Source organism: Beta vulgaris, chromosome 5, assembly GCF_026745355.1.
Source record: "Beta vulgaris subsp. vulgaris cultivar EL10 chromosome 5, EL10.2, whole genome shotgun sequence".
Classification (NCBI taxonomy): Eukaryota; Viridiplantae; Streptophyta; class Magnoliopsida; order Caryophyllales; family Amaranthaceae; genus Beta; species Beta vulgaris.
Window position 1 is genome coordinate 5,423,761 of NC_079206.1, and position 20,735 is coordinate 5,444,495.

A 20,735-nucleotide genomic window follows, 5' to 3' on the forward strand; every position below is an offset into this window, starting at 1 on the left:
TATCATAAGCTGGAATGTGAGGGGTGCTAACAGTCCAACTAAACAAAGAGAAATCAAGAAATTCTTGAATTCTAGGAAGGTTGGTCTTGTTAGTCTCCTCGAAACAAAAGTAAAGGCAAGTAACATGGGTAGCCTTTACTTCAATGTATTCCATGGATGGTGTTTCACATCGAATTCTGCTTTACATAAAGGTGGCAGAATTGTGATAGCTTGGGATCCTGGCAGTTTTAGCATAGATATTCTAGCTATGACTAGTCAGCTGGTGCATTGTAAGGTTCTTAATAGACAGGGGACCAATGAGTTATATTGTACTTTTGTTTATGCTTTGAATGATGGTCAGGGGAGAAGAGAAGCTTGGAAAGATTTGGAAGAAATGGCTAGAGGCATTACTGGTCCTTGGCTATTGTCAGGTGACTTTAATTGTGTCATGAATGTTAGTGAGAGGATAGGATCTGTGGTGAGGCACCAGGAGATAGCAGATCTTTGCAATTGTATGAATGTATGTGGTGTGCAAGACATGGCTAGTACTGGTTGCTTATTTACATGGAATAATAAGCAACAAGGTGAAAGTAGAGTTTATAGTAAACTTGACAGAGCTATGATTAATCAGGCATGGATAGATCAGTTTCAGCACTCAGCTGCTCATTTCTTACTAGAAGGCCTTTTTGATCATTGTCCAGTTGAAATTCATGTATACCCTCAGCTGCAGTTGGGAAGAAGGCCATTTAAATACTTTCATATGTGGAGTTTATCTGGAAAATTCACTGATATTGTTACAGAAGCATGGAGAACTAGCCAGATGGGAACTCCTATGTATAAGGTGGTGAAGAAGCTGAAGAGTGTTAAGGGGGTTCTCAAAAAGTTGAACAAGGAAGGTTTTGACGAGATTCAAAGTAAGGAGATTATTGCTCTTACAGCTTACAAGGCTTTGCAAGACCAATTGCATCAGAATCCTAGTGATACTGAGTTAGCAGATAAAGAAAGAGATGATGGTTATGAGTACAATAGAGTTCATAAATAATATATGGCTTTTTTAGCTCAAAAAGCTAAGTTAGCTTGGTGTAAAGGGGGAGATGAGAATAGTGCAATCTTTCATCAGTCAATTAAAGCCAGAAGGATGAAGAATACCATATATGCAATCCATGATGATCAAGGGGACTGGCATGATGAAGTGCAGAGTGTGAATGAAAGCTTCCTTAGATTCTATCAAAATTTGCTTGGTAGAACTATGGAAGATAGAATTCCTGTATAGAAGGAAGTAATTGAGATGGGTCCTAGATTAACTGCAGAGCATATTGCTAGGCTGGAAGCTGAGTATACAAGAGAAGAGGTGAAGAATGCAATGTTCTCAATAGAAGGGAATAAAGCACCTGGACCTGATGGTTTTGGAGCTCATTTCTTCAAGGATGCATGGGAAATAGTTGGAGAAGAGGTAACAAATGCTATCCTTAATTACTTCCAAACAGGCAAGTTGTTAACTGAGGTGAATACAACTATATTAACTTTGATTCCAAAAGTTAGTTGTCCTAGCAGTGTGGTGGAGTTTAGACCAATAGCATGTTGTAATGTGCTGTATAAATGTATCACAAAGGTGATGTGTAATAGATTGAAAGAGATTCTACCTGACATTATAGCTGAGAATCAGGGTGCATTTTTCCAGCAAAGGTATATCATACACAATGTTATGATATGTCAAGACCTGGTGAGGTTTTATGGAAGAAAGAATACTAAGCCTAGTTGTCTAATGAAGTTAGACATGAAAAAGGCCTATGATACTATAGATTGGGATTTTTTACAGGAGATGATGTATGAATTGGGTTTTCCTAGGATGTTTATACAGTTAGTGATGAATTGTGTTAAAACACCTAGGTTCTCCTTGATGATTAATGGAGGCATACATGGTTTCTTTGCTTCAAAAAGGGGACTCAGGCAGGGAGACCCTATCTCTCCTCTATTGTTTGTCCTGTGTATGGAGTATTTATCAAGGATTATGATGAAACTAAGTGTATCAAGGGAGTTTCAGTTTCATCCAAGATGCAAAACACTTAAACTGAACCACCTAGCTTTTGCTGATGACATCATACTGTGTTGTGGTGGTGATTTTCAATCCATATACAAGATGCTGCAGGCTTTTAAATTGTTTTCTAAGTCTTCAGGGCTGTGTGTGAATGAGCAGAATTCTGACTTCTACACTGCTAATGTTGATGAATCAGTGATTAAAAGAGTTAAAGAGGTTTCAGGGTTTAATCACAGTATGCTACCTTTCAAATATTTGGGAGTTCCTATATGTGCTAGAAGGGTGAATGTTGCTGAATGTGAGGTGCTGCTGGCTAAGATGTGTGCAAGGATTAAAGTGTGGAGTAGCAGGAACATTTCATATGCTGGAAGAGTACAGCTGATCAATTCTGTGCTCCTTAGCCTTCATATATACTGGGCACAAGTATTTATGCTGCCTCAGATAGTGTTAAAAGACATCGAGAAGATTTGTAGAGCATTCCTATGGTCTGGAAACTACTTTAGCAATGTCCCTGGTAGCATAAAATGGGAGAAAGTTTGTAGACCTAAGAACTCAGGGGGTCTGGGCTTCAGGAAAATCAAGGAGTGGAATATGGCAGCTCTTGCAAAGTATGTATGGGCAATAACAACAAAACAAGACAGCATGTGGGTCAAGTGGGTGCACACAGTGTACATAAAAGAGGAAAATTGGTGGAGTTATATTCCACCAAAGAACTGCTCATGGTATTGGAAGCAAATATGTAATGTGAAAGAGTATATGAAGCACCACTACACAGAAGAAGAGATGAAGAGGATGATGACCTTCAAGATTAAAGTGGTGTATGACAACATTACAGAGGAAGAGGAGAGAGTATACTGGGATAAAATGATCTGGAATAGGCTAGCAGTGCCTAAACATAGAGTGATTTGCTGGCTGGCTATCCAAGGAAGACTCAAAACAACTGACAGGCTGTGTCAGATGGGTGTAACAACTGATGCATAATGTAATCTCTGCTGTGAGCATACAGAGAGTCATCAACATCTGTTTTTTCAATGTTCTTATGTAAAGAGAGTCCTTAAGTATGTGTTTGAATGGTTGGGATTTAAAAGCAGGCAGGATCAACTGATGAGTATTATGATGATGCTGAATGGCAGAAGTAGAAAGTCCAGAGTTCAGAAGCAAATACATGCTGCAATAATCAAGGCTTGTGTTTATTATGCTTGGTGGGCAAGGAATGAGGCTCAATGGAATATGGTTCTCTGGAGACCAGAGAAGGTGTATAGAATCATTAGGGAGTGTATAGTGATGCGAATTAATAGTGTTTTGCCTAGGAAGATATCCAGTAAGGATATAGCATGGTGGGAAAATGTAAAGAGCAAAGTGTATAGTGTTTAGTTGTTAGCCAAACGGTTGTAGCTTCCCTTGTGTGGAGGAGTCCAACCTAGTTGGTTTGCTCCCCAGGGGATAGCTGTTGGTGTATTGAATTTTCTTGTGATTAATACTACTTACTCTTACTTAGCAAAAAAAAAAAAAAAAAAAAAAAAAAAAAAAAGACTATTGAAACAGAGCTGATCTCTCCTAGAGATTTTCTGTGACATAACAGCTAAGATCCTAGCTCTAACAATACATTTGACTTCTTTACATGTTCTTTGAATACTAGGCACACAAGCCTCCTAATATACTTTATTTATGACTTGCCAGATAAAGTAAACTAATGCAGTCATACTAACTTGAATTAGTTCCTTTTGAAACTTAGATCTTACACTATTTTTTACCCATCTAAAAAACTTGTTGTAGATCATTCATAGTAGCCTGGATACTCAACCATGCTTTGATATGAGCTAGACAACTGACACTGAATATACACATGAAGAAAAGATGTGCATGATCTTCTGTGTTTGCATCACAGATCAAATAGTTAGCTCAAACACATACTCCAAAGCTTGATAATCTTGTTGTAATTTGAAGCTTTTGTTGCATAGACAAACCACATTATAAATCTATGTTTAGACACATTAAGCCTATTCCAGATAATAGAACTCTAGCTCACTTTTTCAGTCTCACCTGTTAGCTTCTCATAAATTGCTTTAACTGAGTATTGATCCATACGCACCAATTCTTCTTGTGTACGGACTTGCTTCAGTTGCTCCTTCACTTCATAAATTTTCTTCCAGTACCAACTAGCCCCTGCATTAGGCTTATACGCACACTACTCTTGTATATATTAACGTCTAATAGAGGCTTGCTGCTTATGTTATGAGAGTGTTACAAATCATCTGTTTAAAATTAAATCATGATCAGTGTTCTCCTACATTTTATCTTTTTTTGTTTCTTTTATGTCAATGTATTTAATTGAAGTTGCATGATTAGGAAAAAACTCAAATCTTCATTGGTTAAGCCTGGCATTTAATGTGTTTTTTAGCTTTATTGGATCTTTTATTATGTTGATTCGAGCTTTTTTATGGTGTCTTCTAAGTTAATTTTGACTTATTTGATTTTTTGTAGACTAATTTGGATTCATTCTAATAAAAAAGGAGGAAGCGGGAACCCTTTTTCGTCGGATGGGTTATTAGATTCGACGCAAAGTGCTCCAAAAATGGAAAAAGGGAAGTTGGGCTTGAAACTTGAGGAACTGAGTTGTAATAGAGCCGCTTTGACCAAGCATTGACCGAGCCATTATCTAAACGTTATGAAAAAGTTTGACCTATTATTATCTTTAGTTTAATCGTCATCTGCATATTTAATTTTTGAATAGTTTGTTTTTTGAGTTTATTCTTTGACAATAATATTATTATTTTCTTTTTTAGGGGAATAAAACTATTGACTTATTATTGTGTAATATATTTAATAAACATATGTATGTATACATACATAATACATTATTTCCATATATGAAAAAGTAATTGAGTTTGTTCACGAGTTTTTAAGCCGAACTTGTCATAACTCAACTTATTAAGGTCTCGAGCCGAACTCGAACTCGAGCTGAGGCATAAGAATCGAGTTTTGACCAAACTTTGACAGAGTGGAGTTGAACGGGTCACGAATTGAACTATATCAAGCTCATTGTCCCCCTATTCACAACTTCCCTTCCTCTTAGTTAATTTCTTAGCTGTCCTAGAAAGGTATGTCTGATTTATGTACGTGACTCAAGCACGTTGTATATTAAAACAGCTAACTCTCAGCAAGCTATAGTCTCGGTTGATGCACGTACATTTATCTGAGAAATAATCATTTCTGCTTTTGAAAAAGTATCAAGATAAACATCAGATCAAAAGGAAATATCCTCGCATATCTGGACACGACGATTAAGAGCCATCTTATTTGTCATTACAAAATCTATGTTTCTATTGTATAATATACTCGATCCATATCCTTGCTCCCGCTTAATTAAATAGTTATGGTTGGCATCTCCTAGCTAGACGTGCATGCACTCTTCTGCTATGCAATGTTGTGTTTCAACAGTTGATGCCCATGTTCACCACAAGTTAGCAGCGTTTTACATTCATAATATTATAAAAGAGACTTATGTCATACACATATAGCTATACAGGTATACTAGGTCAATTGTAATGAGCTTTATCCTTGCAATAACAGAGTTAATTTTTTAATGACCTTTTCCCTAATACTCAAAATGCTCCACTACTCTTTTGAGTTATTATTTGGGCAACGGCTCTGCTACGTAATAAGATGAAAAAAGAACGCATGTAGTTTTGTTGGAAAATTAATTTGATTGGTGCCTTGTAATGCAAACAGGAGCTAAAAGTTTGGTCTTATAAACATCAAAACATGGTTCCCTGAGAAGTGGAAAGTCCTTTATACCACATGGCAAAATTAGACTATTTTTATTTGGCTTTACTAAGGAGTAATTTTACTTACTCCCACTATGAATTAGCCGATTAGGCTAAAAGTCAGCATCCCATACACACTATCACTATTCACTGCTATCTGACCATTGTTTGTGGCACGTGCGCGAGATAACTATTTTTTTTTACCATTTTTTAAGGAAATGGAAATTCCCAATGGTAGGCTCCTATTTTTTAAAATTCTCAATGGTAGATTCAACTTATTTTTTTTCCCATTGCTAGGCTTCAACTATTATTTATTTACTAAATATGACATTAGTGATAATTTTCCGTTAACAATCGGATTTTGACATTAATTAGGCGTTAAACCCCCTAAATTAACTATGTTAAACCTAATTTAGCCTCTTTTCTTTCTTTTTTTACTGTTGCCACACTCCCGTTTCATTCACCCTCCTCTTCAAAACTCTTGATCTTCCCTATTGAAATACTTATCATTCAATTGCAACAGGGTTTCTTTTTGGAATTCAATTGTAATAGAAATTTCTTTTTCCCAATTAAACGCAAGGGAATAAGGTATAACTACACCGAACTGAATTTCCTTAATTTTATTTGATTGATGTTCCTCTGTTTCTGGTATAATTTCTCACAAATTCGTCTCTGTCTCTGTGAATTCTATGAGGACAAAGAGTTGGTTCAGATTTCCTTGAGTATGATGCATATTGACATGGGTGTATTATTTTATGATGTCAATCTCGTGAACTTTGATTTGTGGGCACTGACCCACCTTGTAATTTTCAAAGTATCAATTTTTATTTTCAATATTTGCAAACTAGTTTTATGTTAAAGTATCAATCTTTATCTTATGTTAAAGCCACTAAATCTTTTACTTTTACCCACAATTGAATAAGTACTTGTTTCTACAAATTCTGTAAACTAGTTTGAGAATCTAATAGGCCATACGAGTATTATATTATAAGAGGCATATATCATTTGTAAATTAATGTCTTAGACCTTTATACAAGAATCATAAATCTGCAAGTAGCCAAGTACTCCCTCCGTTTCCTAAAGATCTTCCCACTTACTGTTCCTACAGATACCAAGGAAAATCAAGTTGTGTGGGGCATGATGTGAGTAAAGTAGGAGAGAGAAAGGGTTAAGATAAATAAACAAATAAAAAGGGGTTAAAGTAGGAGAGAGAAAGGGAGTAAAATTGAATTAATAATGTAATAGTGGACCATATGATAGTGACATGAGAGGGTAAATAGGGAAATTTGTTTTGCCAAATAAGGAATAAAGCAAAAGTGGGAAGATCTTTTGGAAACACACTTAAACGGAAAGTGGGAAGATCTTTAGAAAACGGAGGGAGTACTAGTATATTTTTAGTTTAATGTGAACAACTCTTTTTGATTCGGTTTTGCTTTTCATTAATGCTACATTTGGGTAAATTAGAAAAGTTGAGGCCTAGCAATGGGGAAAAAAAGAAGTTAAATCTACCATTGAGAATTCTTAAAAATAGAAGCCTACCATTGGGAATTTCCCTAACTATTATCATGAACTAATACTCCCTCCATTTTCTTTTTCTTTTTTTCCTATTTGAAATCGTGAAAAAATTGATGCAACTTAAAAAATAAGCAAGATCTAACTATTTCAAAAAAATTAAATTGACTAAAAGTAATTATTATATCTCTTTAAGTTATTCTATGTTAGGCGACCGATGACACAAAAGTTTCAAGAGTGTAAAAATAAAAAAATGACTATAAGCTCATTGAAATACATTTATTGTCCTTGAAGTTACTCTATATTAGGCAACCAATGAAACAAAAGTTTGAGGGTTAAAAAGGTAAAAAAAAAAAGACTACTCAATAATGTGAGAACATTTATCGCAACTTAAAACTAATGGGAAATTTAACTCATAAATTACACTATGTATGAAAAGTTTCAAAATAGGAACATTATATTGAAATTTCCTAATGAGAAATACAGGAACAACAAAAGAAAACAGAGAGAGTGATTTTTATTGATTCAGAGGAAGGGAAAAGTGACAAATTTGGAAAGTGCACTACTTGGGCAATAAGTAGATGTTGGTATGAGGTGTAGGATGAGCGTCCTACACCAGCTCCAAAACGCAAGGCAAAAAGAATAAAACGCACCAATGAACATGCAAAAAGTAATTTATTTGACAGCCAATGTACATTCCCTTGCTTCCAGTGTACATATGGAAAATGCAAAGAGTGATTGATTTGACAGTTACTGTTCAATATTAAATGCGGGAAAACCACCATCCCACTTCTCACTTTCCCACACTCAACCTCCATCATTTCACTTCCCTCTACATTTTCTCTCTCCAATAAATTCAAAAACTCCATAACCTCCATATTTCCAATCCACTATAATTATTTTCCACCATACCAGAAATTAGTCATAAATTTTGCAAATATTTCATTCAATATCCCAAATTTCGCTCAATATCCCAACAATTGAGTAATTTTCTCCTCCTTCCATGTTTAATGATTTCGTTTTTAAAATTTCGTCCTTTAGTTACCAAATTTCATTTTTTTTGGGTTGCAAGAACACAAAGTGAAGAAATACCATTAGCCACCCTTTTGAGAGCAAATGGGACAAATCAGAAGAAATATCTGAATCTCTACTTTGAATGTCTGTTATTGTTCATTGTGTGTTATCACATTGTTCAGTATATCACAAGGATTGTCTTGTGCATGTACATGTTATGTTTTATGCATATATTATGTTTTGATGATGAAAATTAATATAATATATTTTAGTGTGAAAGTATGTAACAGTTGCAACAGATGCATGAAGAAAGGAATTAATAATGAAGACTGTTGAAGAAAAGAGAATCAAGATTGAAGTCAAGTTTATTGTTCTTAGAATAGTTATTCTTGGATTAAAATGTAATATGCTCTAACTTGGTGATCTATGTGCTAAATATAGAAATATAAAGTTAGTATAATTATTATTTTCTTTGAGTTGAGAAAATAAATAATTGTATTAAAATTATATATCTATATAAAAATGAAATAAGTTTTCGAAATAAGAAATAAAAACAAATTTTGGAAAAAGATTTTAATAAAAATTGTGTTTTGATAAAGACGTAATGTTTTTAGAAAAAAGAATTTTAAAACCGTGTGTGAAAAAGATTTTGATAAAAACGAATTTTGGAAAAAGATTTTAATAAAATTGTGTTTTATAATAAAGTAAGTTTTAGAAAAAGATTTTACAAAAATTATTTTCCATAAAAACGTGTTTGATAAAATGAAAGAGTTTCAAGAAAAAAGATTTTACAAAAATACGTTTCCTTAAAACGTGGTTGAAAAGATTTTTTCTAAAACAAGATTTTCCAAAACGTGTTTTTAATGTTTTTTTTAAAGAGTTTTATAAAACTGAAATTTCCTAAAAACAAGTTTCATAAAAGCAGATTTTATTTTGGATCTTTTTAAGAATAAAGATAAAGATGAAAAAGATAAAGATTGATTTTCTAAAAGAGAATTAAATCCCTTGAATTAAGGAATTGAAAGATATCCTTTGGAAGGATATTCGTCCAACCCATGTTCTATAAAAGGGATTCATAATTCACTTTTAGATCTCACGCTTTCAGAGAGAAAAATCGAGTCTATTAAAAGCTGAAAACTATTTCCTCCGGCACTGAGCATAGCACTGAGCGAGTCAGATTTAAGTTACTATTATACGATTGTAATTGTCCTGTACTTGCTTAACTAAGAAGCACATAATTGAGGATCATTCTCTTTCTGTAACTTTACCATTATAGAGAGTGTCAACACTTAGAGTTAAGTGTTGGGGATCACTACTAGGGTTAGTATTGAGGGGAATCTTATTGTATCAAGAGTTTGATATTTTAGGGTTCAAAGAAATAAAGAGTTTTGTTTCTTGTGGACGTAGATCTCAGAGGTGAGATTGAACCACGTTATAACTTGTGTTTGCGTGTCAAATCTAATATCTTTTTAGTTTATTATTCGCAAAAACTCAAATCAGCGATTTACGAGTGTTTGGCACAGTGCCAGGCGCTGAGCCATAAAAAGATTTTTGCGAAAATCGATTAGATTTCGACACTCAATTCAACCCCCCCTTCTTGAGTGTCACATTGGGTTCCAACAGATTGTACTTTGGATGTCTGTTATTGTTCATTGTGTGTTATTGACGATTTTATTGGGGCTGCATGATGGAATTTGATTTGAACAATTGACTTACATTGTTAATCTTTCTATTGTACAATAATGGACTTCCATTGAACTTATGAACTATGTTGTTATTTTTATGAACATGTAAACAAACTATAGTTACTTCTTATTATTTAAATTATTGTATATTAAGTGAAATTGATTGTACATTATTGAGGTAAAGGTACAAATGATAGACTATGGTTGTTCATTAAAATTTAATATATGTACAATGACACTAACAGTCCCACAAGTAAGAGTGAAACATTACATGCAACTAGGATGCCAAATGAATACTTTTATTCTATTTTGTTTCTTTGTACATTCTTGGCTTCGTGGTTGTTCATTAACAAAATCAAAATGTACAATGACAGCCCGCCAGTTGAAATTAACCTAATTCCTAAAGCTGATGTCAAGTGAGTAATTTGCCATCTTTGTTTCTTTGTACACTGGTGCATTGATGTTTGTTCACTGATAAAATTCAATATGTACAATTACAGTCCCATACCTCATAGTGCTCCAGGTGCCACAATTCAAAGTGATGAAATTCAATATGTTCACTGGATTTGACTCAATAAGCAACATTGTTTTATTGATTATTCACTGGTTATGACTCAATCTACAATGTTATAGCAAGATTGTTCAATTTTTATGCTTGAATGTACAATGTTGTTATGACTGAATGTTCAAGTTATTTTATGAAGCTGATATTGTTCACTAGTTATAACTCACAATATATACATTATTGTAATTGAATGTTCACTGGATATGACTCAATGTACAAATGTTCTACCAAGATTGTTCAATTACTAAACCTGAATGTACAATGTTGTTATGACTGGATGTTCAAGTTATTTTATAGAGTTGACCTTGTTTTGTATACATTACAGTTGCCTTAATGTTCACTGTGTATGACTAAATGTACAAGGTATGTACATGTGCATGCAACTGTAGGTGGAGCTAGTAATAAAAAAAGGTACCACAATAACCAACGCAATAAGGATAAATCACAATGTACACTGATGGTCATTACTTTGATCACTAAAAAACACAAAATGTACACTCGTATATTATTGTACAACAAATCATATGTGTTTGTACATCAAAAAATTTGTTTCAACAAATGAATACCAGAATTTTCTGGTAATTCATCTTCTTCTTTTTCTCCTCCATCACCAAAATCTCTCATTGCATTAGAAGAAATAACATTATCAATTGAAATTCCATCATTTCCATTTATATCCCCCATTTTACAAACTGAGTACATAAAACATGCAAAGTTTTAAAAATGCAAAACAGAAAAGAAAATCAAATATCAACTTTTGGGAATTTATGATATAAATGGATGAAAATCAGGGAGAAATAAATGAAGAACAAAATAAATGAGAGAGAGAATTGAAATGGTTCTTGAAAAATAAATGAAAGAGAAGGAGAGTGAATGAGTGAGTGATGTAAGCAACAAAGTACAAAAGTTATACAAGCCGAGTCTAGCAACCCCATGCTTGATTTCGGTTCGTTTCATCAACACCCCTAATCATTGCTATCCAATCCTTTTTCGTGGTACGTATGCAATAGATGACTGCTTTTTTCGGACCATCTTCTAAAAGTCTACCAATCGATTCGCGTTCATGGTAGCATATCATGTTATGGAATTCCGTACTGTTCAAGATACATTCTTATGTGAAGAAGAGCAAACGGATATAGAACGCGCTAACCACACAAACATATGCTTTGTCTAAGAAATATTAAATATATATAGTTCTCTTGAAATTTTTGCTTAATTAACATTTTTTCCAATGAACTTATTTTTATTGAATATATTTTCGATGAGTTTGTATATTTTTGTTCATCGGAATTTTTTTTTTCATGGTATCATATTTTTGCTGAACTTATTTTTATTAAATTTATTAATTTTTTTATGGGTAAGTGCTCAACTTAATTTTATTGAGTTTATTTTTGTTGAAGTTAATTTATTTGGATAAACTTATACATTATTAATCCAATTATAATTTGTTGAACTTGACTTATTTTTGCTCAAACTTAAAGTAGATTTATGTTGAATTTAACTTATTTTTTCTTAACTAAACTGATTTTTTGTTGAAACTCATTTTGATAAGATGAATAGAACGGTCTGTGTGTGGCGGGGGGAAGTTTTGCATAATTTATACAATTCATTTGTTTCCACTTTATTATTTAGTATCTAGTTTTTTATCTTAGGAGCCTCAAGTGATCATTTATACCCTAGTAAGATGATATATGTATTATGCACATAAATATTTATGCTCTGTCTCTTCAATTTATTAAAACAAGCTTTAGCCAAAATAACCTTAAAAAAATTTAAGTTTAGCAAAATTAATTAAAATACAGCATAAACTAATTAAGTTGAGTCCAGCATATATAAGTTACGCTAAGCCAAAACAAATTGAAGCAAGGCTTGTTCTAGAGGTAAAGTATGACCTCATGACTTTATGGTATGTGACCAAACCAATGGACAAGGTTCCCCTTACCGTCCCCCCTTCATACCGAGAAGTTTGGCGTACAAACGTAGTTGGTTATACTCCAAGAGGCCATCTCAATAGTATTTTTCATCTTACCTACTTAAAATCAAGGAGGAACTTTTCAAGAGTACTAGGAGCACTCTGTAGAATTGCCAAAGCATGAAGTTTTTTTTATTGTAATAACATATTAATTGATATAATTCCGCCACAAAAAAGAAACATCCTATAATAATAAAAGACAAAGAGAGCATATATGAAAGTATATTTAGTTTGTTATTACACCTAAAGACAATTAATTAAAAAATTTGCACGTCAAAAATAATCGGTGCCCACACGAACTCTAAAACTAGTTTGTTTATGTTGTTTTCTTGTTACACACTTCCGCACTAGCCCTTAGCCCCTTACAATATCTAAAAAAACAATTCAAAACGCCGATTGTGAAATGAAAACTTGCTACTCATGGTAACAAATTTACAAGTACACTTATATGATCTTTTTTCGAAATTCCGGTCATATGGCAGGTCTTCTTCAAAATATGAATCTTCCTGTGTAAAGCCTAAATTTTGAAAGTAATAACCTCATACTTCCTCCGTTCCATAATAAGTGAAACATAGGGATTGAACACAAGATTTAATAAACATCACTTTCAAAAACCAAAAAGTCATAAAATACCCTTTTCATTATCGAAAGGAGGAGAGAGAAAAGCAAACCACACAAGTTTGTGATGGGTATTCTTGTCATTTTATAACTTTCTTTTTTCCATTTAAGGTATGTTTCACTTATTTTGAAATGTTCTAAAATAGTAAGTGTTTCACTTATTATGGAACGGTGGAAATATAAATTTTGGAGAAACATGTTCTAAAAGCAATTTTAAAACTGCTTTTAGAACCTTTGTTCAATTTCCAACATGTGTCATGGAAGTTGCTTCTTTAAAACTGCTTTTAAAACTGTCCAACCTCATAAGAACCTCTACTTATAGAACCTGCTTTTAAAACTGCTTTTAGAACTGTCCAACCTCTGATTCAGGTTCTAAAAGCAGCATGTTCTAAAACTGTTCAATATCCAACGTGTGTCATGAAAGTTGTGTCCATGGACACCATGTTTGTCCAAGAAGTTGTATCCGCGAACACAACATCTGGCTTGGACGTTGTGTCCATGGATGCAACGTCTAGGCCAAACGTTAACCAGGCCCGGTCCTGATCTTTTTAGGGCCCTAGGCAAAATAGTAGATTGGGCCCCTTTAAAAAATACTTTTTTTTTTCTTTTTTTCACTTCCAGATAAATGTTTTTTAGGCAACATTGTAATTTGCAAATAAAATAAATAAAACCCAGAAATTAAAAAATCAGTTTGACATGATTGAGAATACTAAAATCATATTACAGACAATAGAAAGGAATCACAACACCTTGAACAAGCATGCGAGAAGATAATCCGGCAGCCGGCAGGCGGTGCGGCAGTGGGGCATCGCGAACAGAGCAGCCGCAGGACAACAAGCCAGCAACCACCGACGATTGCGATGGGCTCCGGCAGGAGGCAAGCCGGCACGGTAGCAACCACCAATGAGGCGTCAGTATAGAAATCAAAAATTAGAAATCAGAATTTGAACTCAACCAAATCGGAAACGAAAAAATTCCCAAAAACCTTAATCATATTCTTAATTTCATGATATCTTGATAACTGACTTGATTAAGACTAAATCTTATGAGTATTGCATTATAAAAATCCAATTCTTCCCTATTTAAATTGTAGAAAAAATTCCCGTTACCACATTTAAGGGAAATTTAACAGCTAATTTTTTGGGAAATATGCAAAATTTCAATGAGTCTAATGGAGATTATAAAAAAAATTTGGAAATTAAAAGAAGAATTTAATGTGGATTTTGGAAAGAGAGAGAAGGAGTGAAGAAGTAGAATCGAAGAGAAGGAGAAGACGAGGAGTTTGTTCAGTTTGGTGAACGCTGAAGAAACGTTAGACAAAGACGCGTGACTTGTGGGTGATTAATTAGTTTTTTTCTTCCTAGTTTATTTTATTTTAAAACTTAGAGGATTGGACCCCTTTTAGCCTTGGTCCCTTGGCCTTTGCCCCTTCAAACATCCCTCAGGGTTGGGCTGGGCCTAACGTTAACGTGTGTGCATGGACACAACGTCCAGGCCACACGTTAGCCTATGGATGTAGTTTTTTTAAAAAATTAACTTGCCGAAAAAAATTACGTTGCCGGAACGGAAGACATTGTTGTCAGCGGTGGTAATGGTCGGTGGATTGAAGGTAGAGATTTGTGGTTGTTGATTTTAGGTGGTGGTGGAGGGAGAGTTGTAAAAGCATACAAGGGTATAATAATACATTTACATGATAGTTGGGGGATTTTGAGTAATTTCATGACAATGAATTTATATCAAGATATGTGTTGGAACCCAAGGGAACACTCAAGAAGGGGGGGTTGAATTGAGTGGTGAAATCTAATCGTTTTTTGCAAAAATCCTTTTACGCCTCAGTGCCAGGCTCTGAGCCAAACACTCGAAAATCGCTAATTTACGTTTTTGCTAATAATAAACTTAAAAGATACTCAATTAGACACAAGATATAACGTGGTTCAATCTCACCTCTGAGATCTACATCCACAAGAAACAAAAACTCTTTTATTTCTTTGAATCCTAAAATATCAAACTCTTGATACAATACGATTCCCCTCACTACTAACCCTAGTAATGACTCCCAACACTTAACTCTATGTGTTGACACTCTCTATAATGTAAAAGTTACAATAAAGAACGATCCTCAATGATGTGCTTCTTAGTCAAGCAAATAGAGGAATTACAATTGTGAAATAGTAACTTAAACCTAACTAGCTCAGTGCTATGCTCAGTGCCGGAGGAAATAGTTTTCAGCTTTTAATAGACTCGATTTTTTCTCTGAAAACGTGAGATTTAAAAGTGAATTCTGATTCCCTTTTATAGGCTTGTTTAGGACGAAAATCACTTAAAAATATCTTTATCTTTTAATCCTTGATTTAAGGGATAAAACTTTATATTTTTCTATCTTTATCTTTTAAACTAAAAAAGATAAGTTTTCCACATAGATTTTCTTTTTCAACTCAAAGTCTGTTTACATCTAAAAAGTATTTTTCCAAATCCTTTTAGAAAATCTGAAAACATGTTTTAATAAAATTTTGTTTTATAAAAATCTTTTTGTTTAAACACACGGTTTTATCAAAAACGGTTTTATCAAAATCTTTTTCAAAAACTCGTTTTATTAAAACCTGATTTTTATTAAAATCTTTTTCAAAACTCGTTTTTATCAAAAACTGATTTTTATTAAAAACTTTTCAAAAACTCGTTTTTATCAAAAATTGATTTTTATTAAAAAAAATTTCAAAAACTTGTTTTTATCAAAATCTTTTAGAAACTCGGTTTTACAAAATCTTCTTCTAAAAACTCGTTTTCCTTAATCCCTTTTTATTTCTGATTTCGAAAATTTATTTCCTCTCATATAGATATATAATTTTAATATAATTATTTACTTTCTTAACTCTAAGAAAATAATAACTATACTAACTTTATATTTCTATATTTAGCACATAGCATATTACTAAGCATATTACATTTTAATCTAAAGTTACTATTCTAAGAAATTATAAACTAGAACTTCATTCTTGATTTTTCTTTTCTTCAAAGTCTTCGTTTATCAATTTATTTCTTCATGCATCTGTTGCAACTGTTACATACTTTCATGCTACAACATATTATATTAATTTTCATCATCAAAATATAACATGTGCATAAAACATAACATGTATATGCACAACAATATGTGAACATCTATTGACTTGTTCAAAAACATGAAAAGAAAATTACAAATGTGAATGACAATAGAAATTAAGTTTTTCCAACAAAAATTGTAGTGGGAGGTCACGACCAACAATTTAGCCAACCAGACTTTGTTGTTAGATGAGATGTTAGTTTGGCTTGAGGAAAGTCCCCTGGACATTGTAGAGTTTGTAAACAATGATTTAATTCAGTAATGATAGCTCACTTTTTCCTGTCAAAAGAAAAACAATTTAGTAATATACACCAATAAACTCCACGTATCCCATCTATGAATACAAAAAAAAATACTCCAGTATCCAAAATAAACAGATCACAACATACTCGTAACATAGAGCTGCAGGAATTCATGGATTACCTGTTCCTCGTGTTGTATCTTGTATTACCATCATTGATTGCAATTCACCTCCTTTCAGCTACAAATAAACGCAGTGAATCAAACAAAAAAAATTTACCACCTGGTCCTTGGCCTATACCCATCTTTGGCAACTTAGTACGCCATGGCGACAAGCCCCATGTTGGGTTGACTCAACTCGCCGAGAAACACGGACCTCTGATGACTCTCCAACTCGGCCAAGTTCAAACAGTCGTCATTTCTTCAGCTTCCATGGCCAAAGAAGCCCTTAAAACTCATGATATTTCCTTTTGCAACAGGCGAACAGTAGACGTTTTTCATGCCGAAAGGTACAATGAAAACTCAGCAGTTTGGTTGCCAGTAGGACCTCAATGGCGAAACATCCGTAAATTCTGCACAGTCCACATTCTGTCAACTGCTAGACTTGTTTCGAGCGAAAGACTTAGAAGAAACAAGGTGAATGATCTTATTGCTTATGTCCAAAAATGTAATGAATCAGGTTTGTCAGTGGACATTGGCCAAGCAGTGTTTACCACCTCATTGAATCTGTTATCCTGCACTTTCTTTTCTGAGGATCTGGGTGACCCGAATTCGGAACTTGCTCGAGAGTTTAAAACGACGATACGAGCGCTAATGGAAGAAGCAGGCAAACTCAACTTTGCAAATTATTTCCCAATCCTCAGAAAGATAGATCTCCAAGGTGGGAGGCGGCGTGCGAGTGTCCATATGAAGAAAATCATTAATATATTCAACAACTTAATTGATCAACGGCTAAAAGGGAAGAGGGTATCAAATTCATTACAAGACATTGACATTCTAGATGTATTGCTAGGCTTCGACAATGATGGAGCTCATAAAATTGAAACATCGAAAATTCCTTTTCTTCTTTTGGTAAAGCTTACGCCAACCATATTTTCCTAAATATTGCTGAAAATACGAATTTCGTTTTCGTCATTTGGCTAAACATTTATCTTCTCTTTTTGTAGGACGTATTCATCGGAGGGACCGACACATCGTCAAGCACCGTTGAATGGGCAATGGCAGAACTGCTCCAGAAGCCAGAAAAACTTAAGAAAGCACAAGCGGAGCTTCGAGAAAACATCGGAAAAGGAAACGCACTAGATGAATCCCACATTTTCCGACTCCCATACTTGAGAGCGGTTGTGAAAGAGACTTTAAGACTACATCCACCAGTGCCAATATTAGCACCAAGAAAAGTTGATGCAGATGTGATGATCTTCGGCTTCACGGTGCCCAAAAAAGCTGAGCTTCTCATAAACGTATGGGCAATAGGTAGAGATCCTGATACATGGAAACACCCCAATTCATTTGAACCAGAGAGATTTCTGGGGTCGGAGATTGATTTCAAGGGTCACGATTTTGAGCTGATTCCCTTCGGTGCTGGCCGTCGAATGTGTCTTGGTTTGCCGTTGGCGATTCGGATGCTTCATTTGGTGCTAGGATCACTCATTCATAGGTTTGATTGGAAGCTGGAAGCTGGGGTTTCGGCCGCCAACATGGATATGGAAGAGAGATATGGAATCACATTAGCGAAAGCAAAAACACTTCGTGCAGTTCCATGCATTTTCTAAGTTTAATTTATTACTGCAATATCAATAGTAGCTATTAAACTTGTGCAGTTCTGTACATACATTATAATTCCTCCCTCTCGCATTTTTCTTATTTGAAAGTTTTATATTAATTACTATATTATTATATTGGTTATTGTAAGCGTGTTTTTATATCGCCTATACGTACGGGATGAGCGCATGTTATATTTGACTACTCTATTATGAAAGTTTTTTGTATTAAAAACGTTTTGAAGTCGACAACAATTCTTTAGAGGAAGAATCATAAACCTAATTGGATATTGAGAAACCGTAAGGACAAATTAGGCAATTATCCAATATAGATTTTCTCGTCTAGACTCCATAGATAATGGTCAAAATAAACCAAAAATTGCAGTTTAGGGGTGAGGGTACAACACAGTCATGAACTAGGTTACCCATTTTTGGCCTCTAATACTACATATAAATCACTAGTAGAATATTTACTTATTGCTGCGGTGATGTTTGCTGCGGTTTTATACATACGCAGCAATATATCACGTAAAAATAAAAAGAAAAATATAAAATAACCATATTGCTGCGGTTTCGGCCGAAAATCGCAGCAATATGGTTTAAACGAATTTTTTTTCAAATTTTTTGACTATTTGACCAAACATATGGCTGCGGTTTTTTATTAAAACCGCAGCAATATATTAAAATAATATTATTTGAACCTATTGTTGCAGTCCTACAAAAAACCGTAGCAATAGGCTTTTAAAATTAATTATAAAAAGATTCCTCTAGTGTTTCCTCCTCTCATAATATCACGCCTCCTCTCATAAGTTAGGATTTCTATCTCTCCTCTTACCAGTATCACGCTCACGCCTCTCCTTTCCTCCCCTCATCTTCTCTCTCATCTCGCTTCCACTGTCTTCCTCTAGCTTCCTCTCTCTTTTTCTTCCTCATTTTCGCCCACAATTCTGCCGCCTTTCGTTTTCTCCCATAATTCCGCCGGAAAAACTGTCTTTCGCAGCGTGTAAAACCGCCCACAATAACGACGATCGACGATGTTAAGATGTGCGTTTCGAGTAATTCGCCGTCGTCGTTAGTCCGCACTACGTCGTTTGCATCTCTCCATCATCGTCGTTCGTCTCCACCGTCGGCGTTCGTCTCCACCACCAATGTTCGTCGTTCGGGTCATTCCTGTTCGTTCGAATGAGATTTGTTTCTCTTCAACGTCATACCCTTTTTTCTTTCATTTTTTATTTTTTTTTTTTGTTAATTATCTATTTGGGCGTGAATATTGAGTAAAATATTGCGTGAGTTAACAAAAATAGAGGCGTGAATATATTTTGTAATTATATTTTGTAATTAGGGTTTGTAATTAGGATTTCTAAAATATTATTTTTATTGAATATGTGGCAGTTTGGGTTAATTACTTTTGTGGTGTTATTTTACTGCAATTGTCTCCTTGAATTTAAAAATATTTATATTCTAAATGTATTATAACTACCAAAAATTTACGCCTTGAGTAATGAATTTTTTTTTTTTTAACTGCCACGCGTATATTGCTGCGGTTTCAGAAAGAAACCGCAACAACATACTTGAATTTTTATTATTAAAAAAATATCTATCGTTGCGGTTTTGCTCAGAAACCGCAGCAATATATTTATTATCTATTGCTGTCTCATTAATTGTTGCACGTCCAAAACCGCCGCAATAGGGCACTTAATGACCGCAACAATAAGCATTTATTCTACTAGTAGATTCAAGTCAATGTTTATGCAATAGAATAACCACATAATGTTTTAAGCACCCTAAAAATATTTAGTCTAGATTGATTTAGGAAACACATAAAAGACTATTTTTTAGTGATATGTTATTATGCAATCAATATTACGAAAAACCTAGAAGGTCGTCCAATCTAATCTGATTAATGTCAGAACAGTTCTTTAAGTCTTGATTAGTAATAAATAACACGTTGGTGATAAAATCAACAAAGCTGGACATTCATATAATATTCATAGAATAATCAAGCAAGCATAATATAATGTATAAAAAAAATAAAAAGAAAGAAAAAAGGTTTAGAATATACAGTAGAACGATTTTATATTAAAGATCTACATCAGGAAACAAATGTTAGTAACTTCAATATAAAAATAGAGAATTTATTTAAGGACCCTCAGGATTATACCGTGGCTTGGGTCTGCGAGATTATGAGCAATTGTGAAGCCTGAAAATCTAAATGTCTTAAAGTGCATAATTTGAATGTGTAGGGATGTTGTATAATTTGTAGAAAGATTCGTAATATGTTCATCAAGTTCAAAGTGTGTTAAATAAACTAATTTATATACAATGATTAAAAACAAAGAAAATCTAAGTCTACAAATAAATTCTAAGTAAACCACTTAACTCTAGACGTAATAATATATTATTTGTCATCATTAAAACAATGAATACAACACTAGTGTTTAAGAAATATCTTCAACAAAATTTTAGATGGTTAAAATGATATAAA

At 33.8% G+C, this 20,735-nt stretch overlaps 1 protein-coding gene across 1 annotated transcript; it reads left to right on the forward strand.

Annotated features, from left to right (window-relative positions):
- The first annotated feature begins 16,664 nt into the window (after positions 1-16,664).
- On the forward strand, positions 16,665-18,262 carry LOC104892688 (geraniol 8-hydroxylase-like). Its single transcript, XM_010678677.3, has 2 exons — positions 16,665-17,561; positions 17,657-18,262. The coding sequence occupies exons 1-2, from the start codon at positions 16,665-16,667 to the stop codon at positions 18,260-18,262; spliced, it is 1,503 nt and encodes a 500-aa protein (XP_010676979.1).
- The last annotated feature ends 2,473 nt before the right edge of the window (positions 18,263-20,735 follow it).

Excerpts from the sequence above, each read along its gene's own strand:
- LOC104892688 (XM_010678677.3), top strand. The coding sequence starts at position 16,665 with ATGGATTACCTGTTCCTCGTGTTGTATCTTGTATTACCATCATTGATT. Across the intron at positions 17,562-17,656 it reads AAATTCCTTTTCTTCTTTTG|GACGTATTCATCGGAGGGAC; the intron begins GTAAAGCTTACG and ends CTCTTTTTGTAG.